General features: G+C 35.4%; 2 protein-coding genes across 2 annotated transcripts in view; one reads left to right on the forward strand and one right to left on the reverse strand.

Moving 5' to 3' along the window:
• Positions 1-13,987, reverse strand: part of CSN8 (COP9 signalosome subunit 8) — a 105,535-nt gene extending 91,548 nt beyond the window's left edge. The window contains exons 1-2 of the mRNA XM_065501142.1: positions 13,829-13,987; positions 13,701-13,765 (exon numbers count right to left, since the gene is read on the reverse strand). Of these exons, the coding sequence (XP_065357214.1) occupies positions 13,701-13,765; positions 13,829-13,879 (116 nt within the window). The 5' untranslated portion in view covers positions 13,880-13,987. The remainder of the gene's footprint in view (positions 1-13,700; positions 13,766-13,828) is intronic.
• Positions 13,988-21,150: 7,163 nt separating this feature from the next.
• On the forward strand, positions 21,151-22,548 carry Catsup (Catecholamines up). Its single transcript, XM_065499476.1, has 2 exons — positions 21,151-21,495; positions 21,550-22,548. The coding sequence occupies exons 1-2, from the start codon at positions 21,225-21,227 to the stop codon at positions 22,497-22,499; spliced, it is 1,221 nt and encodes a 406-aa protein (XP_065355548.1). The 5' UTR covers positions 21,151-21,224; the 3' UTR covers positions 22,500-22,548.
• The last annotated feature ends 5,107 nt before the right edge of the window (positions 22,549-27,655 follow it).

Consider the following 27,655-nt stretch of genomic DNA (forward strand, 5'->3'; position numbering starts at 1 on the left):
GTAGCTGGGACACATTTATTTCTCTGGGACTCGATGGGATGGGAGGTGTGTTACTATGTATGGGACTGGTTCTTATGGGTGTCGCTGATACACCGGCTGCGCCTACGGATACATTCGATATTTCCGATGATGACACCGATATAGGTGATGTCGATGATAGTATTCTTGATGGCGAAGTGGTTTTCATCCCCATTGGTGGTGAATCCTCAAAGGCCGGCGATGCTTCTCTGTCGTGATTTAGAAGACCAGGTGTGTTTTGATACAAACATACCCACTCACGCCCTGGAGTACGTGGTATCGTGGCCCAAGAGTCTACACTAGGACTTCGAAGTGGTGAGGTGAGATTTGTGGTGGTCCTAAGAGGGTATTGGTCCTCTTCAACTGGTGGCTGTGGTTGTTGCTCTGGGACGAGTAATCTCATCCGCCATACCCGTTCGTAACATCTATAGCCCAAGTGCCGAAAACGATGGTCCTCAATATCAAATGACCCCTTGTCGCCTTGGTGGGGTTGGTGGCCGGAAGTTTTCACTTTCCCAGTCGAGCGAGGACGATGAATACAGTGAGGGCGGCGATGGTGGGGATACTGGTCGTACCATTATGGTGGTGTCTTCTTCCCCAAAGAAGGTCCGTTGTAACTCGTCAATGACATCCGCGTCGAATGGAATAAAATTTATATTTTCAGGCATAGTATCCTCCCCGGTCTCTACATCTAATGTGCAACTTGGTGGGGTGGGTGCGTGCTCCTGCCCGAATAATGCTTGTCGTAACTCTTCGATGAGCTGCGCATTGAGTTGAGGGAAACTATCATTATCTTCTCCGGTCGTCGTGTCTTCCCCTGTCTCTACGTCAAACGTGCAACTTGGAGGGGTTGGTGCGTGTTCGGAATCGCTGTCAATCTCGATGATCTCCTCCTCCGGTACGACGGGCTGTGATACTGATGTCGGACCCCTGCGGGTGGTGGACATGCGGTGTAAGTACACTTTTTCTCGCTGGGTGTTCTGTGGTGTTGAACGTCTCGGTGGTTGGGGGTCGGGCTGCTTGTTGGTTGGTCGGGGGCTTGCGTGTTTCTTACTGGGACCTGGAATATCGTCTTCGTCCAAAAAAATTGTGCGTCGACGTTTGGCGGCTTCGTTCTCCATATTGAGGCGGAATTTTCTCCGTGATTCTTCAAATTTTTTCTTTTCCTCGTTCATTTTGTTTTTGTCGCGGCGTGGCATGATTGGCTTCTGTCGATGTTTAATCTAGTGAGACCCAAAAAGAAATGTAAACCCAATTAGTTTTCTGCTGTGATAAATGGTTTTAATTCACTAAGGTGTGCATTGCGTACACCACTACCATCTACTTTTTCAACTTCGACAATAACTGGGGACAGATATCCCCTTACTACATAGGGTCCCGCGTACTTTGGGGCCAATTTGGCTGCAAAATTCTCTACCGCCTTTGACAACGGATGCTGTCGCACTAATACACTGTCTCCAATTGTCGGTTGCCAATTTCGGCGTCGTAAGTTATAATGTCGTTTTTGTTTCATTGAGGCTTTTGCCAAATTTTTGCGGACAGTCTCATACATTTCCTTGAGTTCATTGAACCGTTCGTCCGGCGAACGATATCTCGCCCCTGTGCCTATTGTTACCTCGTCGTACAGGGCATTTGGTAGGCGTGGTTTTCGTCCCTGGGTAAGATAGGCTGGAGTGTACCCAGTGGACTCGGATTTGCCTGTATTTAGGGCCAACATAATTTCCGGTAATACCTCGTCCCAGGATGTATGGCTTTGTCCTGTGAATTGGGAGATCATGGTTTTAATGGTCCGATTCGCCCTTTCCGTCGGATTTTCCTGGGGTGTGTAGGGGGCCGTAAATTGATGTTTGACACCGAATTCCTTTAGTCGTCTTCGTATTACGGTGGCCGTGAATTGAGGGCCATTGTCCGTGAGTAACGCCTTCGGTATACCATACCTTGCTATTATGCGTTCTCGGAACGCCTTTATAACGCCCTCTGCCGTAGCCCTACGCATGGGTACTAACTCGCACCATTTGGAGAAGTGTTTTGTCCTCGGTAGTGGACCTACAAAATCAGCGCAAACTAGGGCCCATGCTTCCTCAGGTATACGCGTTAACATTTTCCCGGCTGGGGCCTGTTGGGAAGGCTTATAGCGCTGGCAGATTCCGCAAATACGTACATATTTTTTAACATCTCTCGTCATACTGGGCCAATAATACCGGTTGGCTAACTTAGACCTCGTCTTTCTGATGCCCAGGTGACCACCGGCGGCTTGGTCATGAACTTCGTGTATGACTTGCAGCTGTTGAGGTTCGCTGACACATAGTTTCCATGGGGTGTCGTCCTGCTGGTGACCATCTTGATCGAAACGTCGATACAACTGGGTACCTACGATCGCATAGTCTGGAAACATCGCTGGGTCATGACGTACTGCAGCAATGCGTTTTTCCACCCAGTTGGGAACTTTGGTTGGCGAGGCGTGAACCAAATTATAAGCCTCAACCGGCTGTCGGGATAGCGCATCTGCTACCGCATTATTCTTTCCCTTCCGGTAGTAGATTTGGAACTGGTACTGCTGAAGCTCTAAGGCCCATCGGCCCAAACGGCCAGTGGGGTTCTCGATGGAGTTCAACCATTTCAGAGCTAAGTGGTCGGTGATTATGGAGAATGTATATCCCTCGAGATAATGACGCATCTTCCGGATGCCCCACACGATTGCCAAACACTCTTTCTCCGTGGCTGAGTAATTTGTTTACGCCTTGTTTAAATGCCGGCTGGCATAGGCTATGACCCGTTCCAGGCCATCGATTTGTTGTGTTAACACGACCCCAAGGCCGTAGTTACTTGCGTCGGTCTGTAGGACGAATGGATTAGTAAAATCAGGGCAGGCGAGCACCGGGCCTCTGTTAGTTTATTCTTGAGGGTGTCGAACGCGCACTGTTGCTCCTCACCCCACTTCCAATGCTTCCCCTTTTTAAGTAGTCGGGTCAAAGGATGTGAAATAGTAGCGAAATTCGGGACAAACCTACGATACCATGAGGTGATTCCCAGAAATCGGCGCACATCCTTCAAATTCCGTGGTACAGCCATATTAATGATTGCTGTGACTTTATCAGGGTCTGTTCTAATCCCCTGAGTGGTTACCACATGCCCCAAATACTTTGTCTCGGATTTAAAAAACTCACATTTCTCCACATTAATTTTCATATTGGCGGCCCGTAACCGCTGGAACACCTCTTTCAGGTTGTGTACGTGCTCATCCAACGTACTCCCGATGACAATAATGTCATCAAGATAGGCGAAGGCATACGGTTCCATCTCTGGACCGATAATGCTATCAAGCGCTCTTTGAAAAGTGGCTGGGGCTGAATGTAGGCCAAACGGCATTACACGCCACTGATATAACCCCCTTCCTGTGACTGCAAATGCTGTATATTTTCTACTCTCCTTTTCCATCGAAATCTGCCAATACCCGTCTTTGAGATCAATACTGCTGATAAACTTGGCGTTCCTTAATCGTTCTAGGATGGAGTCGATTCGGGGTAGTGGGTAGGCATCAGGTACATATCTGGCGTTCAGTTGTCTGAAATCCATACACGTCCGCCATGTTCCATTTTTTTCTTTACCAGTGTTATGGGAAAACTGTATGGACTGTGTGATGGCTCAATACACCCTCTTTCTAATAGTTTGTTCACTTCCTCGTCGATAATCGCTTGCATGGCCGGGTTCCGTGGGGCATATCGGATTTTGATCGGACGGTCATCTTTCATCAGAATTCGATGCATCGTAATGTTAGATGGTCCTACTATCCCCTCGAATTTGGCCAGTTCGGTTTCTATGAATTTCGCAACCTGGTTACCCGTATTAGTCCGTAACGTGATTACGCGTGCCACTGTATTCGTATTATTTCTATTACTGCTTACCTGTGTAGGAGGCTCCTAGTTAGCATGGTCGAGGGTAAAATTTGGTATGCTGGATGCTTGTAGGCCGGCACAACTGACGGTTGTAGTGAAAGTCTGCAGAAAATCTATCTCGAGGACAATATTCTCCGTCGCATCATCCATAACTAGGAACTCTTTGGTAGCCGATTGATTTCCTAATATTACAGTGTAGATAATTTTGTGCGTGATTAACTTCCTCGTCCCGTCAGCCAGGAATAAATCGACCTCGACCGGGGTAGTAACAGCATTAGATGACACCTTCCGCATTATTGTTGGTGTGATAAAACTTCTGGTTGCGCCAGTATCGATGAGGGCTGGAAAGCGTTTTCCTTCTATCATAATAGCGGCTTTAAGTCTATCAGAGTCCCAAGCCAGGTAAGTCTTATTGGGATGTATGTCAATATATGGTTGTTCGCTTGTTCCTAAGGTTGAAACCTCTTGCATCACACGATGGTGTTCGCTTCGTGAAGAATGTTGCGTGTTGGGAATGGACTCTAGGTCGGCGGCCAACTGGATGAGCTCCTCTAAAGTGGTGAAGTCATGTCTCCGAATGTACCACTGGTAATCGGATTGTGAATTTCGGAATATCCTTTCGATTTTTTGTTCGGCCGTAAGGTTAGTATGACGCATCAGGTCCTGAAGGACGAGAACGTAATCCTTGAACGGCTCCCGTGTACGGTGTGTTCGTTTGCGAATTTCATCTTCTAGCATCTCAAAATAGCGTGGTGGTAGGAAAAAGTTGCAGAAATCTTCTTTAAATGTCGTCCACTGCTTCCATGGTTTGTGGTTATTTCTCAGCCAAACCAGTGCCCTATCACGGAAGAACTCGCTCAAGACCGGGAGGACATCATTCAAGGCAATATCATACATCACAGCTAGTTCTTCCACTCTTTCCAAGAACTCCAAAGGGTTATTGCCGCCATGGTAGGTGATTCCCCATTTACGGACGACATCTATGACCATTACTCGAGCTACTTTTGTTGTCGTGGGTATGTCGCACTGTTCATGTGGGCGCTTAGTTGTCTCCGATTTGACGGATGCGCTATGAAACATTGGCCTGACCATTTCCCTGTTAGTCGGGGTCCGGTTACCACTTAACTCAGGGACATCCAACCGAACATCCGGGGACATCGGGGCGTTAGGCTTGTGCTGGGTTTGTAATTCTAGAAGTTTCTCCCGTCGCTCTTCCTCATGCTCGGAGGTGACAAACTTAGCCTCTTCCGCAATTCTTCGACCGTACCTGTAGAGTTTGGTTGAAATTGTTGTAGGTAGCCAGCTAGCTCGTCCTTTTTCAGGGAGTAGACCCACGTGGTTCGCAACACGTTGGGCATGGTTGTAGTCTTCTGTTGGACACGAAAGTTCCTGCTCGGGCGCCAATTGTAACGACACGTTTCCGCTGTAAGCTGGGGTATGCTCAGCGGTGTCCAGGGTCGGTTAATAAAAACACGTGTCTTTAGAAAACGTTACAAACTTTTTATTTACACTCTACACTAACTACAGATACTATTTAAACAGGTTCGAAATTACGCCAAGTAATTGTGTAGTAGACTCACAACCAGTGCTCCTGAAAGAGCGGGAAACCACCGTCCTCTCAACAGCACTCGTCTAGTCTCGCGACTGGGGAGAAGCACGCGGAAACCACGCGCACTGACCACAATCTCCGGGAATCGCCAAGAATTGTCAGTATCAGCAGATAAGCCTGCTACCAATACTCCCAATTCCTCCACACTAGTACTTTAGTAGCCAGTAATTTAAATTCTACTAAAGATGTGAAACCACTGTCTCTAGTAGCTCTTACCTTACTGGCCGCTACGAACCAACTCACGATGTCGACTAAAGGCTCGCCTTTTATACCTTTTCTGTTTTGTGTACCATCATCTACACACATGTGTTTTACATACTATCATGTAGATGCATACGTTAAGTATACACACACACCCACACATGCATGGTACACACAACTTTTTATAATCATATGTTTTGTACTCGACACCACTCAGTGGTTTTAATAAAATTGTCTACTTAGCACTAGGTGGCGTTACAATTCACAAAAATATACGTTATATTTAAACTATAATTAAACATAAGGACTTAAACTAATAACATAATTTAATATTTCAGTCTATCTTGTTACTCCATAATAATAAAAAAAACAATATCCATTAAATAAAATAACATAACAAAATACATTCTAAATATAAAATAATCAAATCAATCGAGGTAGCAATGTTGGCAGCAAAACGAATACCAAAGACTTTGCTCGTCACAATGTCTCCACTGATGCTAGGAGACGTGCAACATGGAAAAAGGAGAGAGATATAAGGGAAATTATGGCTATCTCTAATCTTTCATGAAAAGAAGTTATTCTTAACTATTCTCTAAATACAAATTATTATGAAATTTTATCAGATGGTGAGTATGTAACACATTTCCCTACCATACAAAAGAAGCTACACGATAACATCAGAAACAGTGATGATGAGATAAATAGGAGGGTAACTCGCATCAAATACAGTAAAGTGGCTGCAGGACGCCCAAAACCACATTTCACGAATTTACAACCAACAACAATTACCCCGTCTTGTCCGGTATTTAATCACCCTAAACATGTTAAAGTTACTGAAGTTGAAAAAATTGTAACAAATTTTATTCAGCAATTATCGTCCATTCTACCCCAAATAAACAATGCAGATAGCACAAATTTACTCGAAAACTTAAAACTAGCCATTTCAAATATAAAAACTCAAAAAACAATTACAACGTCTGAACCTCAACAAACACAAAATGAATAAAATAAAATTTAAATATTTTAAACAATATAAAAACTCAAAAATAAAGACATCATCTGGTGCCCGACAAACACAAAATCAAAATAATTTTATATTCTTTATATCACCTACTATACATCAAACATTTAACACATTGCATTTCTATGACAAATTATATATTATTCATCACAACAGAAATATCAATCTTACCACAAATCCAAATTTTCTATTTAAATTTTAATGGTGCGATTACTACAATATAACATTCAAAGATCTAACATTGATATCTGTGTACTAAGTTAAATCTTCAATACTGAAAACCCTAAAAGAATCTGTAACTTAATTAATTACAACATTTTCACAAAAAATCGAACTGAAAATAATTACGGTGGTGTTGCTTGTATTTTTAAAAAATCAATTAAAGTTAAAAAACTCCCATTTGTAACTGACTCTGAAATTTTAATATATGAAACAACTAATTTATCTACAAATCTCATAATTGTATCGGTATACTTTCCACCCAGTGTGAGAATTGGTGACTTTAGATCTGGGTTGCAGAGGTTAGTTGATTTTTTGGAACTGAGAGAAAATGTTTTACTTTGTGGCGACTTTAATGCACGGTATTCTGCTTATGGTGATTTTATTGATTGCAACCGGGGTAGGGCTCTTCGCACTATCATGGAGGCATCCTGCTTTAGCTGTATGAATGACATGAATATTACTTTTAGAAGGTCTCTGACGGATGCTATGTGTCGTGGATCGGTTCTAGACCTGACTTTCACGAATACTCATCTAAGTAATAGCTGGCAAGTTTTATATAACACAATCGGTGGCAGTCATCATTTTCCGATCCATATTGAAATTAATGAGATACGTCATTTCGACACAATATTTCTATCAAGGCACAAAGTTCTCCATGATTTCGGCCGTTTGTCTTTATTACCTGACTTTGATTATATTTATATCACGGTAAACAAGGCATTAAATGACTCTAGATTTAAAATTGATAGCAACAACAGGAAAACTCCAAAGGGATGGTGGGACAAGAGTGTTGAAAAACTTTTCCGCCTTAAAACTGCTGCTCAAAAATCATTCAATTTAAATAAGAATTCTGAAAATGCATATACTTTGTTGGCAGCAATAAAAAATTTTAAATCAGGTGTGAAAATTGCTAAGAGAAAATCTTTTGCAAATAGAATTGAGGAACTAAATCAAATTACAAATTCTAAACAACTATATCATTTTGTAAAGGCTTGTAAAGCATCTGGGTCTCAGAGTCAGCCCTCAAAATGGAACAGTGATTTAAATTACCCCTTCTTGGAACACATTAGGAATCAAGTTGTAAACAATTCTGCTCCTTTACAGCAAATTGAAATGCCTGTCACTCTTGATAAACCTTTTTCCTTTGATGAATTTTCTAAGATTCTAAAATCCAAAAATAAAAAATCTGCTGCTGTCTCAGATGGTGTCACTTATGCAATGATTAGGAAACTCTCGCTTCAATCTGCACGTACTCTATTAACTGCGATGAATGATCAGTGGAAACAATGTACGTTACGTGACAATTGGCGTTTGATTCGTATTGTACCGATTCCCAAAATGAACAAGGATCCAAATCTCTTAACCAACTACAGGCCTATAGCTCTGATATCAGTTTTCATTAAATTAATCAATATGATGCTCAAGGAAAGACTTACAAAATTTGTTGATGAAAACAACATCTTACCCCACAGATCATATGCATATCGTAGACACCACTCCGCTTCAAATTGCATTAACGACTTGCTACATACCATATCAGTTGCTAAGGAAGAAAATCTTAAAGTGACACTTGTCTCTCTTGACTTGTCTAGAGCCTATGATTGCATCAGTTTAATGAAGCTTCAAGAAATTTTACAAAACTTTTTATGTCCCCCTCATTGGACCTACTGGATAATAGAATTCCTTAAACTTCGCAGACGCTTGGGAAATCTCAGATTGATATTTGTAATGGTTCGCCACAAGGTAGTTGTCTAAGCCCAACACTTTTCAACATTTACACTGCCAATTTACATAATATTGCTGATGAAAATACTCATTTGATACAATTTGCTGATGATTTTGTATTACTTACGACACATAAGGATTTTCAATCTTCAGTTAAAAACTTACAGTGTAAGTTAAAACTTTTCAACAAACAAGCCAATGAGTTAAATCTGGAAATAAACACAGAAAAGACGGTAGCAATGTATGTTGCCAAAGGGGCTCACTTGAAGGTAAATGTGTTCTTAAACAACACACCGATTGAAAATGTTAAATGTATAAAATTTTTGGGTAGACATATTAAAAACAGTCTGTCAATGAAGGAACACTTTGACAGTTATTTCTGAATCATCGTTTGCTACGAGAGCTGTGAAAATGCTAACATCGCTCAAGGGTGGCTTGCGTCAGACATTGCACTAAACATTACCAAGTCGGTTGTTTTCTCGAAAACGGAATATGCTAGAGCATCAATGGCTCACACCCCTAAATACTTGGATAAAAAGATTCTTACCTTCCAAAATCACATGCTACGTAGATGTCTCGGTTTAAATCCCTCAACTCATGTATTTAAAATTTATGCCCTCTCTCTAATTCTTCCTCCGAAACAAAGATCGAAATATCTTGCTTTCAAAGAGCTTTTACAACTCAAATTTTTCAACTCGAACTTATATCATCACATTGTAAATAACCCGTCGCCAAAATCCAGTCTAGGCACAATTTATAATTACTTCAAAAACATTTTCGACAACACCCCCCAATCCATTCACCAAACATCTCCAGTAAGCTGAAAGTTATTTTAAACACACTCGCTCTTTCAAAAAAAGTGACTCCAAACAGTATGATGGTAGGCCTTTATCAGGAAAAGATTAATCAATATCAGAGTGAAGGATTTGTTATTATTGCAACAGATGCATCTATAGATGCTGAGAGCACTGGATGTGCTGTTTGTAATATTTCTAGTGATGAAAATCTTCTTTTCAAAATTTCTGACAATATTTCATCGTTATCTGGGGAACTCCATGCCTTGGATAAGGCGATTGATTATATTATACTAAACGGTTTTGCTAAATCGGCGATCTTTACGGACAGCAAAAATGCTTGCCTTCTTCTAAGGAAAAACACATCTATGAATTATCTTGTTGATAAAACCGCGAAACTTGCTGCAATTGCTGGTGAAGAAATATCAACAAAATTCTCATTCAAAGATGCGTGCCGAAAAGCTTACAATAAGTTAAGATCTCATTGGTTTAAAAATTTCAACCTACAACCATATGAAATTAAAATTATAAACAGACTTCTTACTAAATCAACTTACAACAAACCTTATCTAAAAATGATTGGTACTGAATCCTCAGATTTATGCGAGTTATGCAACACTCTTCAAGACGACAATCACTGTATCTTCGAATGTACTAAATATAATATTCTAAGAAATCAAAATGAATTTTTTCAAAAGTTTAATAATGTTCATGATCTCCTCAAATCAAAAAATCCTGTCTTTTACAAACAACTCGTAAAAGACTTATTACTTGGCCAACTCAAACAATAACCCAAAAAAAAAAAAATAAGCTTTCATCGAGAAAATTACGTCTTAATTTTAACCGATTATTCAACGGCCGTATTGCCCGAAAAAAACAATTAAATTCACGAAAGGTTTTTTTCGGGCAATACGGCCGTTGAACACTTATTTTTTAATGGCGTGACTTATTGTTACTTCTGAAACTGTCTTTCCAAATTCCGCCTTAACTTCAGTAAAAATTTTGGGGGCACATAAGCGTGGGTTAGCCTTGATTTTTCTAACAAAACGAAGATCTTCCATCTCGGTAAACTTTTTTGGCTGCACAGTTTGTTTTTTAAAATCAATTCGATCCTGGTTTTTATATCTTCGGATAATGTCACCGACAGTATTTGTCTTCATATTCAATATTTCAGCAATATTTTTATATTTTGTTCCTTTTTCGTAATGAAAATCACTAATTTTCTTAGCTATAACGACGTATTTTTTCCTTTACGATCCATCGCGGCTTTTATAAAAAAAACTTGAGAATGACAATGTTTATTCAGCTAATTAATGTTAATTAATGAGTGTATCCCAATTTTACAAATAATTTATGTAAATATGCAGATTTACAGCGGTGAATTTTATGGTAAAACTAAAAAACCGAATATTAATAAAGCATAAATTTCTGAAGTATTTTAGTTTCTTATTATTTTAAAATAGATTCACCCAATATTAATTAAAACCAATTAGTGAAAAGTGAGCTCTAAATATATACCTTTATGTAAAAAAACAAGTAAGAGTGCTATATTCGGCTGTGCCGAATCTTATATACCCTTCACCAAATTATACTTCAAAATTTTAAATATTTTTAGGTAAACAAAATTTAATTTTTTTTCCAGTTGTTTTTTTCATATTTTGGAAAAAAAAATTTTTCGATTGTTATTTTAAATTTTTAAATTTTTTTTTTTTTAAATATCTATCATTAGATATCCATATTGTCTATATTAATGTCTTAGTAATCCAGATATAGGTCAAAAATCGAGGTTGTCTTGGTTTTTTTCCTCATATTTCAGACATTTGTGGACCGATTTTGCTGATTTTAAATAGCAAAATTCTCGAAAGCATGTCTGACAGAATTGTTGAAGATTTGGATCCCGAAGATATCTGGGGTCTTCAGAAACAGACAGACAGACGGACATGGCTTAATCGACTCCGCTATCTATAAGGATCCAGAATATATATACTTTATAAGGAAATGAAAAATGTAGAAATTACAAACGGAATGACAAACTTATATATACCCTTCTCACGAAGGTGAAGGGTGTAATAAACATTATCAAGATGTCATTATATTCATTGAGAATTTTCGTATTTCAGAAACTGATATATAAAAACCGAATGTTAATGAGAGTCACTGTATTTCATATATTTATTTAATACATATAAACAGGCCACACGTTTTTTTGTGGTACACTTTTAAAAAGATTCTTTCCATAAAAGTGGTAAAAACCGTTTTAAAAGTGGTCGAATTTCGCCCCCCAGGCGATCCTTGTATTGTATTAATCCTCATAATAGGAGAGAACTTCTAATAACAAACATTGAACATGGTTATTAAAGTGTTTATGCCAATGTAACTTCTACAATTCTCATCATGTTTAGGTGGATGGTATTTAATATACTATTCACTGAAGACGAATCTCATAACGGGAATTTAGATCCGGCGATAAATAAACAATACACCGAAATGGTTGAGCCAATAAATTAGTTTTGTTTCTATCTATATATGTATATAAAAATGGATGTTTGTATGTGGGTATGTATGTGTGTATGTATGTTCCGAATGAACTCAAAAACGGCTCCACCGATTTTGATGAAATTTTCAGGAAATCTTCAGAATTCGGTCTGTGGGCGGAGGGGCGTGGCATTATCAAATTTTTACATTATGCCGCTAATACCATCTATATATATAAAAAACTTCTGGACCGATTTTGATGAAATTTTCAGGGAATATTCAGAATAACCCAGCGGGTAACACTGTAAAGTCAGATTTTTGATATTCGGTCTGTGGGTGTGTACAAATCTAATTTTTACATTATACCGTTAATACCATTATCTATAAAAACAGATGTGTGTATGTATGTTCCATATGGACTCAAAGGCTGGACCGATTTTGATAAAATTTTCACGGAATCTTCAGAAAAGCATAGCGGGTAACACTGTAACACATATACATAAATACTTTTTTTATTTCCAACGTTCAAACAATGACAATTTTAATTTTTGTTGCTTAACATCATTCTAAAAATTAATGATTTGGTGTAAAAGGAATACATTCCAACACATGTCCGGTACTATAGAACTTCTTTTATATTATCAATCGATGATAAACAATTTTGTTTACTCTTGGAAATTAGGTGCATGATTAAAAAATTTCCATATGAAATCTACTAAAAAAAATAATATTTTGAATAACTCTCCGCATATCACTTTTAATAAAAAATAACGGTTTTATTCAAATAAAATTTGTTTTCGAAAGGGCATATACGTCTAGAGTCGCAGAAACGGGAAGAGAACGAGATTGACGGCTTCAGCAAATGCGTCGCAGTGCATCTTCATCGAGTGCTGCAGAAACACCTCAATACCATATAGTTGTTTGCTTCCCGAATGACTCGATCAAGAGAAAGAATCGATTTAAAGTTGCCCGGATTTTATTACAATAAGTATGATGACTACAGGAATCACAAGGATGTACTAATTGGCGCAATGAACAAACATTACTTACATTGCAGCATTTTGAAGTTCCCTAAGGAATCCCCGGGAATGTGCTGTTCGAACGGTAAAGTTATTCTGCCACCAGTTATGGAGCCGTCTGAGTTGCTACTAAGTTACATATCTGGCGCCAATCCTATTTCCAAACACTTCCTTCAAATTATCCAAAAGTACAACACATGCTTTCAAATGATGTCGGCTTCATGCCCACCTTTAAAGTTCAAGGCCAAATGTACCACAGTTTTGGATCATTGCTCACGCTTCCCAATGACGATACGAAAAATTCCAATTGATCCCTCCACAAATGAGATTTCATTTCCGGACTTCTGCCAAATGCAAATGAATATTCAAGACGTTGTCAACAAAGTATTCCCAAGTCTTACAACGAACTACAACAATTCGGATTGTCTGTGGGAACATGCAATTTTGGCACCAACAAATAATGATGTTAACAAGATCAATAAGCAAATACAATTGAAACTGCCTAGCAAAACAATAAAATACAAATAGATTGACACAGTAATGAACGAAGAACAAGCCGTCGATTATCCTACTGAATTTTTGAATTCATTGAATCACCGACTTTGTCCGAAACTGTATATTAAATTCGAGATGCAATATAAAACAGATGTTTTCTAAGGGACCGCAAAGCGGACCGGTTTCAGCTAGTAATTGATAAAAATTAAGAATAAAGCTTACAGTTTATTTTCGACCAAATAATATGCCATAAGCTTGGTATACATAGTAACTTCCGAAGTGGGCATCTAAAATAAATATACAAACATTTTAAGACGTTTCTTAAATTTAAATTATTTTATTGAAATTACCTCTAGTTCCTCTTTTTCCAATATTTCAATTTTTTCACTGTATTTTTCCATGTTAAAAAATTAACTTATAACTTTTGTTTATTATTTCAGATTAATGAATTATCTCTGGCAAAACGAATTTATAGAAGATGACGACTAAACTACAACATGTACAAAAACAAAAGATAATTTAACTGTCACGGTTGCTGTTTTTACTTTTGGGAATGTTGTATTTTTCGCCACAGCCAATACAAGTGAACTGACAGTTCAATTGTCCAAAATAAATAAAAAAAATAATCAGTTCTTCTGAGGTCACCTTCTATAAATTCGCTTGATCTCAATTTACAAAAAAAAATCGTCAAAATCATCAAGTTAATAGAAAAAAATCGTCAAAAAAAAGTCTTGAAAAACAGAAAACTTGACTTTTGTTTAGACGTCACAATTTGTTGGTACAAAAAATAAAACATGATTTTTAGTCATGACTTATGCCATGTTTCCACGGCAGTCTGAATTACTTAATTCGCGTTTTGAATTACGATTGCGAATCAACCTGTTTACACGACAACATTCGTAATTCAGTTTGACATTTATTTATTTCTTCTTCTTGTTTTTTTTTCTTCTGTTTACATGTTTTGTTTTTTTGTTTGTTTGGTGCGAATTTTAAATTTGTAATTTGGCAATGGATAAAAAAGGTAAGTAAAAACATAAAATTGTAGCATTATTAATTAAACAAATCTAATTTAATTATTATTTTCATTATTAGAAAAAAGAAAAAGTGTAAGCAAGTGGGACCAGGGCAGCGAGCGGGATTTATTAGAGATGTGGGCTGAAAGAATGGCAGAGCTGCTACTTCTACAAATGAATTTAACTTTAATCAGACTTTTTATTTCTTTTAATTTATTTATTTAATACAAAAGCTTTTTCTTTATTTTGTTTTGACATTTTTGTTTGGACAGCTGATTTTGATACATAAATAATCAATAAAATTTAGAGATGACAGTCATTCGTTCGTAATTCATAAGGTAATTCAAACAGAATTACGTACGAACAAGGTAATTCGCACTTGAAATTTTGTATGGCGAATCATGTAATTCAGTTCGTAATTGGGGGTTGAATGACGAATGAGAGCTTGAATGACGAAAAATGCCGTCGTGTGAACATGGTATTAAAGTCATAACGTAAATGCCCCCAAAAATACGTTAAAAAGACCAAAAACATTTTTTTATTAATATTTTAATTTTTTTTTTTATTTACATGCAAATAAAGTTATTATTTAATAAAAAAAAATAATTTAATTTTGGTATTATGTGACTTTACTCTTGTAGATTTCTGTGTGACATTTTTTTAATAAGTCATTTGTAATTGCTATATTAAAACACTGAGAATTATTTAACTTAAGATAATCTTTTGAAAACAATATTCCTTGTAATGTTGAAGTATCCAAAGCATTTCTGATTTTTGTTTTATTTAAATTTACAGTATTAAAAATTCTTTCAACGTTTTCCGACGAATGTGGTAGTGCCATTAAACTCGAAACAAATTGTGTTAAAATTGGGAAGGCCTCTGCATTATTGACTCTCTTTAAATTAGAAACATTTTTCCAATGTTTCGAGTTCGGTGAATTTCATATTACGTAATTCTCGAACTTCATTATCAAGTTCTTGATATTCTTTTCCATTTAATAAATTTGGAATAAGTTTGGCCAATTGTAAAATTGAATCACTTTCTTTGTTCAATGGAGTTAATCCTTCTAAAAGTTTATCGCCAAAATCAAAATGTTTTAAAATTTGTGAAATTCAATATAAAATTGGACGCTGTCTGCCTTTCAATTTGTACATTGAAAAATGGGATTTACAAAATTTGAATTTTAGGAAAAAAGGTTACCATATGTTTTGCTTTTAAAAAATCGTCATTTTGTTCGCGGGAAAAATGAAAAATCGTCAATCGTCATTTTAATAAATTTGCCTTAAAAAATCGTCAAAATGACGTTAAATCGTCAAAGTTGGCAGCGCTGTCTCTGGGTACTAGGCTAGGCGAATTTATATACCAAGAGGTGTCGATTCTACAACAAGTAGGACATTTACAAAAACCACTTTCAATTTGTTTTTGTTTATGTGGTTTACGCTGTCAAAGATTACCTATTGTTTTTGTTTCTTTTACGTTTGTTGTAGCATTCGCCGCAACAAACACAAGATAATTGACATCTCAAACAACTTTAATCAGCTGTGCTATCAACACCAACTGGAATATAAATTCGCCTTGGTACTATGGTTCTATAGCTGAATCAAAAAGACGACTTTTCGATCTTCGACTTTTTAGTTAATGGACCTTTTCGACTTTCTGACTATTTTCGACTTTTTATAATTTTTTGTAAAAAATACATTGTCCCATAATCATAGCCAAAAATAAAGTACATTTTAAGAGAATTAAACTCAACTTTACTTAAGAGTGGACTTTAGGTCTATCATAGACTAAAGTATACTTCTGTCGCTGAAGTCGACTCTAAATATAAAACTAACTGTAGTTGTTTTTAATTCGTTTAACAACAGCATCTGCTGTTCTTCGCCGGGTAGAAAAGTTCGTCACAAAGTAAAAAATGTTTAAGTTACAAGATATTGGTAGAGATTTTGTAATTATTGAACAGTTATCAATAAAATTAGTACCAAAATATCGTAATTATGATATTAATCTTATCTTTTCCATTTTTCAAAACATTTTAATCAAAACCGTTTACATTACCTTGTGTCTCCACGTAGCAATATTTATTGCTGCAATTGTCAAATTTGATTGCGTTACTGAAATTTGCGAGTGTAGACGGCAAATTGCCATATGTAGCAATCCATTGCGCAATGATTGCTCTACTGATTGCCTGAGCAATTATTGCTAAGCAATAAGCTGTCAGTTCAACTCTCATTAATGTAAAATTTCTTCTTTCTATGATTCGGTGAGATTAATTCATACATATTTAATTTTTTAAGTACCAAAAATAAAAAAACAAAGAAATTAGTGAAAAAAATCATCCAACACAAAATATAAGCAAAATACACTTCAGTTTTTCATAGAACTTCTCGTGTTGAAAATTTTGTATTTGTGACGAACGATTTCTCAACCTAAAGCAATCAGCAATTGCTCTGCTGTTGTTCTGCCGACGTTATTGCTTGTGCTTAGTCCCCTTTTACAATGCAGAAATTGAAAGGCAGACATTTTTCTCATTCCCTTTTGAACTAACCTAAATGTGTGTAAAACACACTCTACCTTTTCAACCCCTCGCCCACAAACTTCGTCTGTCTGCCTTTCAATTTCTGCATTGTAGAAGGGGACTTAGCAATAAAAATTGCTCAAGTTGACAGTTAAGTGATTAAGTTGACAAATAAAAAACAACATAAAAATTTATATTTCTTTAAAGCATTAAAAATGGAAAGAAATACTTTAATAAAGTTAAAGAAGATTATTTATACTTATTAATGATGGAATTTTTCGCAAATATGAACAGAGTACTAGGCTTTAAGCTAGGTACTCTGTTCAAAATTTTGTGCGAAATGCTGTCAAACTACATATAAAATATTTGGAATGAAATATATGCGAAATAATTTCGCAAAAGTTGTACTCTGTTTTTATTGTGGAAAACATGTAAAATACATCTGGCAACCTTATTTTTTTTATTTTTATTTTATTCAGTAATAAAAAGCCAATTTGGCCAAAATAATATTACATAGTAATACAATAAACCTAAGTTTTTATACTTAGGTTTATTGTATGGTTTAAATATTCAATAAATTTCATGTTACAATACTTTCAAATGGGCTCCCCAGCCGTGATAAAAAAGTATAGATAAGTATGTCAATATTTAATAGAAAAAAAGAGACAAATGAAATACGGTCCAGTTAGGGATAACGAAAACAAGAACAATATTAATTGAGGAGATCACAAAGGGTCTGAAAAATATTGTAAAAGTTTTACTTTGAAAACATTATTAGCACAGAATATACAGAAGTGTCAAATTTGACGTTTAAAAAAAGCCAAATCAGATGTTAGGGCAGTTCTCATAAAAAGAAATAGCAATATATTTTGTACTACAATATCAGTGATGTGTTAAAGCAAAACGCTATATACAACACGAATTTGGTAGACAAAGAAATGTGAACAAAACAAACAAATACATTTGTAAAACAAATTTTTCGTAGTTTGTGGCACAAAATTTTTGAAAATGGAAAATTATAAAAATGTGTGTGTTGATTACGTGTAAATTTAAATGAAACAAAATTCTTGATTGTTTTTTACATTTGCAATGTAAAATTGCCACATGTACAATGGCAATTAAACGTGAAATATTACAAAAATAAATGATTGCATCCAACTAAATCGCAAAGAAATTGAATTATTGCGGCAGAAAAATAAGACTAAAACAAAATGAAAAGGGCAGTTACTAAAAATGAAACAAATATAGAACTATATTATTTTCTGTCTCGTGACGCCTCTGTATACTTTGTGATTATTAGAGTGCGTGAAATCTCGCAACTCTAATGGCAGACTATTCCAATAACCTGTGATCCTAACAACGAAAGACCTACTGAAAAAAGATTTAAATATCCTAGGGGGAACAAAGTGAGGATTCCTGTTGCGAGGAGAAAAAATAAATGCATCGCATATAACAGAAGGTCTACCAGTTTTCATAATTTTATAAAACTTTAGCAAATTACGAAACTTTACAAATTCATTAAAAGAACAACCAAGAAAGCATTTCACAGACTCGGAAATATATTCTCTACGTCGAATGTTAAAAGCAAATCTAACTATCGAATTAACCAAGCGCTTCAATCTAGTAAGACACAAACCGATAGTCCCGGATACAACTTCAAAACAGTAAAGAATCTGTGGCATCAGAATCGCGTGTGCCAATTTTGTTCTCACATCCACACGAAATAACATACGCAGCACTTCTTTCTCACGAAATTAAAAGCAACAGCTAGCTGTCAAACAACATATAAAATTTTTCGCATGAAAAAACCATGATTTTGTCGCAAATATGAACAGAGTACTAGGCTTTATACCAAAGTAAATTAATAAAGTAGACTCAGTAGAACAGCTGACTATTTTTTTTACTTTGGTCTGAACTGTCAATTCACTTGTGGTTGTTGTGGCGAAAAATACAACAAGCCCAAAAGCAAAAACAACAACAGGCAACTTTGACAGCTCAGACCTTAAACCAAAAACAAAATTGCTTGTGGTTTTTGTAAATGTTGTATTTGTTGTAGTACTGTCGCTACTTTATTAATTTACTTTGCTTTATACCATGTTCACACGACGGCATTATTCGTCATTCACGCTCTCATTCGTCATTCAACCCAAGGTATATTACAAGGCGTATTTAACAAGGTGACAGCAGTGGCGAATTGAAATAAATACAGGCGAATTCACTTATTTTTTATATATAGAGTTTGACATACGGGCGTACGGGCGAATATTTTTTATATATGTAGTTTGACATTTATGCGTGCTTTTTCTATAATCAGCTGTTCTGCCGATGGCACCTTATTAAATGCACCTTGGTATATTAATTATAACCCTAGGTCTCCACGTAGCAATTTTTATTGCTAAGCTCAAGCAATAACGTCGGCAGAGCAACAGCAGAGTGATTGCTGATTGCTTTAGGTGGAGAAAACGTTCGTCACAAATACAAAATTTTCAAAGCGAGAAGTTCTATGAAAAACTGTGGTTTATTTTACGTTAAATGATTTTTTCATTAATTTCTTTGTTTTTTTGTTTGTTTTGGTTCTTAAATAAATTAAATATGGATGAATTAATCGCATCGAATCATAGAAAGAAGAAATTTTACATTAATGACAACTGAACTGACAGCTTATTGCTTAGCAATAATTGCTCAGACAATCAGCAGAGCAATCATTGCGCAATGGATTGCTACATATGGCAATTTGCCGTCTACACTCGCAAATTTCATTGACGCAATCAAATTTGACAATTGCAGCAATAAATATTGCTACGTGGAGACCTAGGGTAAGGTAGTGTCATCGGCGAATTCAGAATACCGAGCGAATTGGTTATATTTTTTTTATATGTAGTTTGACATTGTGCCTGCCATGGCGTAATGATTATAAGGTGTATGCGTTACGGCAACAAATACAACAATACAAAAACAAATAACTTTTATAGTGTCAAAAACAACTGACATAATGTATACAAACTACAGCAAAAAAAATTTTGACAAGATTGAAGTTGTAAACAAACTCGAGCAAAAAAATAATCAGCTGTTTGATTAATGTCACCTTGTATATCATTACACCATGGTGCCTGCATTTGAAGGCGAATTGGTTGGCAGGGAAAAATGTCAAAAACAGCTCACAAATAAATCAAAGCGAATTTTTGTTAAACAAAAAATGTTTATTTTGATGTTTTTAAAAATAAAACTAATTTCGTGTAGTATTATTATTGTTTTAAAACATAAACGAATTTAACAGCAAAACAAAGTTTGACATTTACAAAACGCAAATAAAGTTTGACATTTATAATGTACTACGGCGAATAATTAACATAGTAGCAAAAAACGATCAGCTGGTCTGATAACACTACCTTATAATTAATATACCTTGATTCAACTGAATTACATGATTCGCCATACAAAATTTCAAGTGCGAATTACCTTGTTCGTACGTAATTCAGTTTGAATTACCTTATGAATTACGAACGAATGACTGCCATCTCTAATTTTTATCGATTATTTATGTATCAAAATCAGCTGTCCAAAAAAAATGTCAAAACAAAATAAAGAAAAAGATTTTTGTATTAAATAAATAAATTAAAAGAATCAAAAAGTCTGATCAAAGTTAAATTCATTTGTAGAAATAGCAGCTCTGCCATTCTTTCAGCCCACACCTCTAATAAAGCCCGCTCGCTGCCCTGGTCCCACTTGCTTGCACTTTTTCTTTTTTCTAATGAAAATAATAATTAAATTATATTTGTTTAATTAATAATGCTACAATTTTATGGTTTTACTTACCTTTTTTATCCAAATTACAAATTTAAAATTCTCTCCAAACAAACAAAATAAATAAAAAAACAAAACATGTAAACAGAAGAAAAAAAAACAAGAAGAAGAAATAAAAAAATGTCAAACTGAATTACGAATGTTGTCGTGTAAACAGGTTGATTCGCAATCGTAATTCAAAACGCGAATTAAGTAATTCAGACTGCCGTGGAAACATGGCATTAGTCGTAAAAAATAATGAAATTGATTTGTTCCGAAAATATCTTAGCGCTTTTTATTTTTTGAAATTTAGCGCCGTTTGTAAAAAGTTGGCATCTCTGTGAATGTCTACAAAAAAAGAAAAATTGTCTTCTAAAAGAATTTATAGATGTGACGTGTAATTTTGTAACTTAAGTTTAAATATTAACACCGATAATGTTTAAATGCACAAAACGATGCATTTTTTTAAAGCAATGTTCATTGTCAGTGTTGCTTTTGCTTGTAATATTTTCATTACCAATATTTTGTGTCAGTCACAGCCACGGTAGTGAAAATCCGAGTTTTAAATACTCTCGTGAAGCTAATGAACATTTTGAGGGGAATTCACATGAGAATTTGGAACATCACAAACATGATCATAATGATGAACAAGGACATGGTCACATTCATTCACACGATATAAAAGAGAACAATAATCACAAAGCGGGTAAGGCTTTCTTAAAATTAAATATATATTTGGAAATAAAACATTTTTTTTTAGATATGAGTGAAATTTGGTTATACTCAATGGGTTCAACTTTATTTATTAGTGCTGTTCCGTTTTTGCTTCTTTTTGTTATTCCACTGGACAACAGCGAGGCGATGCGACCACGACTTAAAATTCTTTTAGCTTTTGCATCAGGTGGTCTCCTCGGTGACGCATTTTTGCACTTAATTCCGCATGCTACAAACCCGCACCATAGCCATGACCATTTTCATGAAAGCTCCCATGGTCACTCTCATGATAATAGACACTCCCATGATCATGACCATAGTAAAGACACTGCAATAGGACTATGGGTTCTAGGTGGAATTATTGCATTCCTTACTGTTGAAAAATTAGTCCGTATACTAAAGGGAGAAGTAAATGCTCACCATAGACACAGTCATGGACCCATTAAAACAAAATCTCAGGAACAAAAAATAAATAATGGTGGTGATAAGAGTGCAGACAAATCTAACAAAAACAACTTAAAAAATATCAAAATTAAAAAAGAATCAGTTGAAATATCGGGTTACTTAAATTTGGCAGCAGATTTCGCTCACAATTTTACAGATGGACTTGCAATAGGAGCATCATTTTTAGCTGGTAATAGTGTTGGTGTAGTGACTACAATAACTATTCTGCTGCATGAAGTCCCTCATGAAATTGGTGACTTTGCAATTCTAATTAAATCTGGATGTTCACGTCGCACAGCTATGCTTTTGCAGCTTGTGACAGCTCTAGGTGCTCTATCTGGAACTGCATTAGCATTAATAGGTGTGGGAGCGGATGCTGATGCTGCTCCTTGGGTCTTGCCTTTTACAGCTGGAGGTTTCATTTATATTGCGACTGTGAGTGTGTTACCTGAGCTATTGGAAGAATCTACAAAGCTAGGTCAATCAATAAAAGAAATAGCTGCGCTATTGACTGGCGTTCTTCTCATGGTATTTATTGCTAATTTTGAATAAAATGTACTTGTAATAGTTTCAAATTAAAATAAAATATATTAAATATTCATTTATATTTGTTTATACATATTGGTGTATGTCTATTAGAGTGCTCCAAAAAAATAAAATTGCGAATTTTGACCGTTCCCCCTCTAGAATGGTTCTATGTATTGTAAAAACTCCTGAAAAATATTAGGATGATATGATAACGTTAACTGGTGCCGCAACGACGCTGAAGTTTTGAGGTGCATTTACAAGGGGAAAAAATGCAATTTTTTCAGTTTTTGTAAAAATTTTGGAATTAAATAATTACTTTTGCAATTTAATTTAAAAGAATCAAAATGTACACGTAATTGTCGTTCTAATAAGATATAAAAGACAAAAATTGGATAAAAAATGTTAAAGTTATTAAAAAATCGCCAGGCCATTAACGTGTCTCAGGCCACTTGAACAAGAATTTTTTTTTTTTTTTTTTTTTTTTTCATAATTTATTTATTGTATCTTCATTATTTAATGAACTAACAATAAGTGGTTCAAATCTTATATCTAATATTATTATTTAATTAGTCCAGACAGTGCCGGACGAAAAAATTTTGTGTTCATGGTTGTTTTGGTTAAATTGGCATTCTTCCTTCTAGATTAGGTCTGTTGTGTCCCTCCTTCTTAATCGAGTGTGGCCACGGTTATCTAATATGTTGCGGGCCAGCGGGTTTGGGTGAACTTCAAGTTTTTTTAAATATTTTTGTACGTTTTTCGAGATTTCAGTTTTTACAATGGGCACGTTTAGATCTTTGTGTATATTCGCGTTTTTGATATACCAGGGGACAGCTGTGATCATTCTTAGAAACTTGTTTTGGCGTCTGGATTTTTTCTACATTTGACGCTGAGGCCGTGCCCCATAACTGTATGCCATAACACCATATTGGTTTTATGATCATGTTATAAAGTAGAAGTTTACAATCTAAACTAAGCGTGGAGTTTCTGCCAATAAGCCAATTAATTTGAATTGATTTCAATTTCATTTGAGTCAACTTTGCATCTATATGACTTTTCCATGTAAGGCGACGATCGAGATGTATTCCGAGGTATTTCACTTCCGATTGTTGAATTATTGTTTGGTTATTGATATGAATAGGGGGGCATGATTCTCTACGCAATGTAAATGTAATGTGTGTACATTTTTGCTCGTTGACTTTAATTTTCCATTGTTTTAACCATTTTTCTAATTCAAATATGTGGTTTTGTAAGTAACGAGACGCTTCTTGAGGGTTTTCATGGATGCTTAGAATAGCAGTATCATCAGCAAATGTTGATGTAAGAGTGCGATTGTTAGTTGGCATATCAGACGAATACATCAAATATAAAAAAGGTCCCAGGATACTGCCTTGGGGGACTCCAGCTTCAATGGGTTGTGCAGTACTTAAAAAGTTTCCCTCTTTAACCTTAAATGTTCGACCAGTTAAATAGCTTTCCAACAGCTTATGTGTGTTTGCCGGTAAATTTTGACTCAATTTGTATATTAATCCAGCATGCCATACCTTATCAAAAGCTTGAGAGATGTCGATGAAGAGTGCAGAATAGTATTTCTTTTCTTCAAACGCTTTTCTCACCATATTTACAAGTCTATGGGTTTGTTCGATAGTACTATGTTTTCTTCTAAATCCAAATTGATGATTCGGAATACAATTGTTTTCAGTTAACATCGGGTACAACTTGTTCATAAGTATATTCTCAAATAGCTTTGATATATTAGACAATAGGCTGATGGGTCTGTATCAGGGATGTTAAATGAAGTTTTCAATTTTGTACCACCCTCCAAAAAAATTTTACTTTTTGGACCTTCGCGGTACCATTTTTTTTAGTTTATTAAAACATCAAAAATGTACATAAAAATTCAATTGTACACAAAAAACAAAACTTAACATTAACATAGATTAAATTAGCTACTACCGACCAAAAACTACAAATGTTTTAATTTTTTACTGACTTCAGCTGAAGCTCTAAATTGATTACACAAGGCAACAAAATCGGAAAAAAATTTAGAGGCTTTTTAAACCACTACAAAATTTTGATGTATTGTGGTCCAGTAGTACAAATATGGTCCAAATTTTAAATTTTATGTAGAGGATTTAAAAAAAAAATGTTTAAGTAAAATTGAGCTTTTTATACTTTTCTCCACATAAGTAATGATAACTCAAAAACGGTTACTCCGATATTATTAAAATAAACTTAAAAAAATTGAAATATACATAACCTATATTCCGTTTAATCGGCTCAGTAGTTTCGGATTTATAATAACAAATTGAAACAAAAATATATTTTTTACGTGAAAATAATAACAAAACAAATGTAAAATTTCCACTCAAAGTTTCGATTTTTCATGAATTTTTTAAAACAAAAAAATTTGCTATTTTCATGTAAAAAATATATTGTTTGCTTCAATTTGTCATTATAACTCCGAAACTACTGAGCCGATAAACGCAATATATAAACGGATTAAAGGTTATGTGAGGAAACGTCTATCAAAATTTTGTAATTTTACTTAACAATTTTAAAAAAAAAATTTCTCCATAGAATTGAAAAATTTTACCATTTTTGTACTTAGGTAGCAAATCTATAAAGTGGTTGTTCACGTCTTTTTTGCTGTTGACCTGTGTTATTGATTGAAACAAAATTTGCAATTCCCATTCGGGAACATTTTTACTAGTAGATGTACAATACTACTTGAAATAACATTTCCAGGAGTAAATTTATGGAACCAATTAACACTTCGTTATTAAGGTTGACTTTAGTTCTCAAAACTCAAAATTTTATATAAAATTGTAATTTTCTTTAATTTCTTTAACAATATCAATATTGATATTCTGTTTACAAATTGCTTGTGGTTTTTGTAAAAGTTATTTATATAAAATATTTTAAATTGTACCAAATGAGACGCGGTAGTACCACGGTACTTTAGAAGGTCAAAATGTACCAAAAAAAGTACAATTGTACCAACTTTAACATCCCTGGTCTGTATGATTCTACTTTTGTGTGATCTTTTCCCGGCTTGGGTATCATGGTAACCAGTGAAACCTTCCATTCTGGAGGATAATATTCAAGTCGTAATATAGCATTAAAAATAAAAAGAATTATTTTTATTGCTATCCGGGGTAGCTCCATAAGCATCTTGTTGCTGTCCATACCAGGCGCTTTCTTGGGATTTAAATCAGCAATAGCATTTTCGATCTCTCGAATCTCAAAACGTAGGGGTACGGCTGCTCCAAAATAGGGTGCAACAGGTGGCAACTCAATTGCTTCGTTTGATGTGTTCGGTGTAAATACTTTTTTTAAATGATTAACAAACAGAATCCCTTTTTCAGTATCATTTCTTGCCCAACCACCACTTGAATTTCGCAAGGGGGACTTACATATAACGGGTCTTTTAAGATTTTTTGTTGCTCGCCATAATGAGTAATCCGATTGCGGGGTTGCGTCCAGGCTTTCTAAATATTTATTCAATGATTCCATTTTTCGAAATTCCAAGAGCTTTTTAAGTCTTTTTATACAATCTTTAAGCTTCGATTTTAGTTGGGGGGATCTGTGCAATTGCCACTCTCTTCGAAATCTTCTTTTTTCATTTAAGAGCCGTTTTCGTGGGTCAGTAGGCCAGTAAGTAGGTTGGCCGCTCGAAAGCACATGCAAACCCATTTTAGAAATTGAGTCGAACAAAACACGACCTTTAGGGGTAATCAGTCGTGATCCCCAGAATGTGTGCTTAGCATTATAATCGCCAGCAGCCAGGAAACGGGGGCCTAGTGATTTAAAAAATCTATTATATTGACTTTCTGTAATTGAGAATCTTGGGGGTGCGTATATCGATGAAATCACTAAGTTTCGATGAAAATCTTCAAGACAGATTGTAGTAGCTTGAAGATAATCTTCGCAAAAATCACACATTAAGTAGTGTTTTATTCGAGCTTTTATTAAAATTGCCGAGCCTCCGCATGCTCTACCTCTGGGATCTTTGGTGTCATATATTACATATCCATTTATTCGAAAGGAACTTCTGGACGTCAAATGAGTTTCAGAAACCAGCATTACATCAATTTGTTGGTTTCTCAAAAAATATTCGAGTTCGTTTTTGTGTTGGCGTATGCCGTTTGCATTCCAAAAACATATTCTTAGGCAGTTCATGGTCTGTTAAGCACAGCCTGCAATAACATTGATTGCATCTTAAGCATTTCTTGCATCATATTACTCATTGAGTTTGTAAAGTTATTTACCGATTGCACAAGAGTTTCTATTGTAGATTCTAGTCGGGTAAAATTGAAAATTGGAGTTTGCTCTCTTACCTCTGGGTTCATATTTTCGTTTTGGAGTTGACGGACTTGCGGCTGAGTTTGGTTGTTTCTAAGTACATTTGCATATGTTACTTTGTTGTCATATGTCTGTTGCAACGGGGGGTAGTTCAAATTGATGTTATTTAATGGCTGAGCGGGGAAAATCTTTGGTTTCTGGCTTTGTGATTTTTTAACAATTGAGTAGACAGGACAACCCCTGTAGTTTGCTGTGTGGTTACCTCCGCAATTGCTGCATTTTTTTATTTTAGGATCATCTCTAGATTTGTTACATTGGGATGTGTTATGCAACTCCCCGCAAATGACACATACTGGTGGCAATTTGCAATATGCCTTGGTGTGTCCATATTCTTGGCAATTCATACATTGAACGGGGCCAAATCGTTTGTGTGGCTCTTCTACCGTAATTTTACGATGCAATAAGTACTTCAAGTTATATATGGGATGTGTTTCATTTTTTTTCAGGTTTATGTCACCGGGTTCAAGTTCAACACGGAAGAGTGGTTGGGGTATTTTTTTCGCGATTTCTAATATTTATCACATTTTTTGTCTTATAGCCTTTATCTTCTAAGCTTTGCTTTATTTCGAGTGGTTCAACATTACAGTCAATACCCTTTATTACAACTTGTAGACCCTTGCTTCCTTTCAGCTGATAAGTGTAAAAACTTTTCTTTTGAGTTTCAAAATATGTTACAACCTTTCTATAATCGTTTTCACTATTGACCTGTATTTTAGTTTCATGAATCGTGCCTTTCTTGATTGGGATTACGTAAAAAGAGTTCTCTCCTATTAATGAGATCAGGCTCTGAACCAGTGGATTCGAATTATTTTCTCTCA

The sequence above is a fragment of the Calliphora vicina genome, chromosome 2 (genome assembly GCF_958450345.1).
Source record: "Calliphora vicina chromosome 2, idCalVici1.1, whole genome shotgun sequence".
Taxonomy (NCBI): domain Eukaryota; kingdom Metazoa; phylum Arthropoda; class Insecta; order Diptera; family Calliphoridae; genus Calliphora; species Calliphora vicina.

Coding starts and splice junctions, on each gene's coding strand:
- Catsup (XM_065499476.1), top strand. CDS start 21,225: ATGTTTAAATGCACAAAACGATGCATTTTTTTAAAGCAATGTTCATTG. Junction 21,496..21,549: donor GAACAATAATCACAAAGCGG/GTAAGGCTTTCT, acceptor ATTTTTTTTTAG/ATATGAGTGAAATTTGGTTA.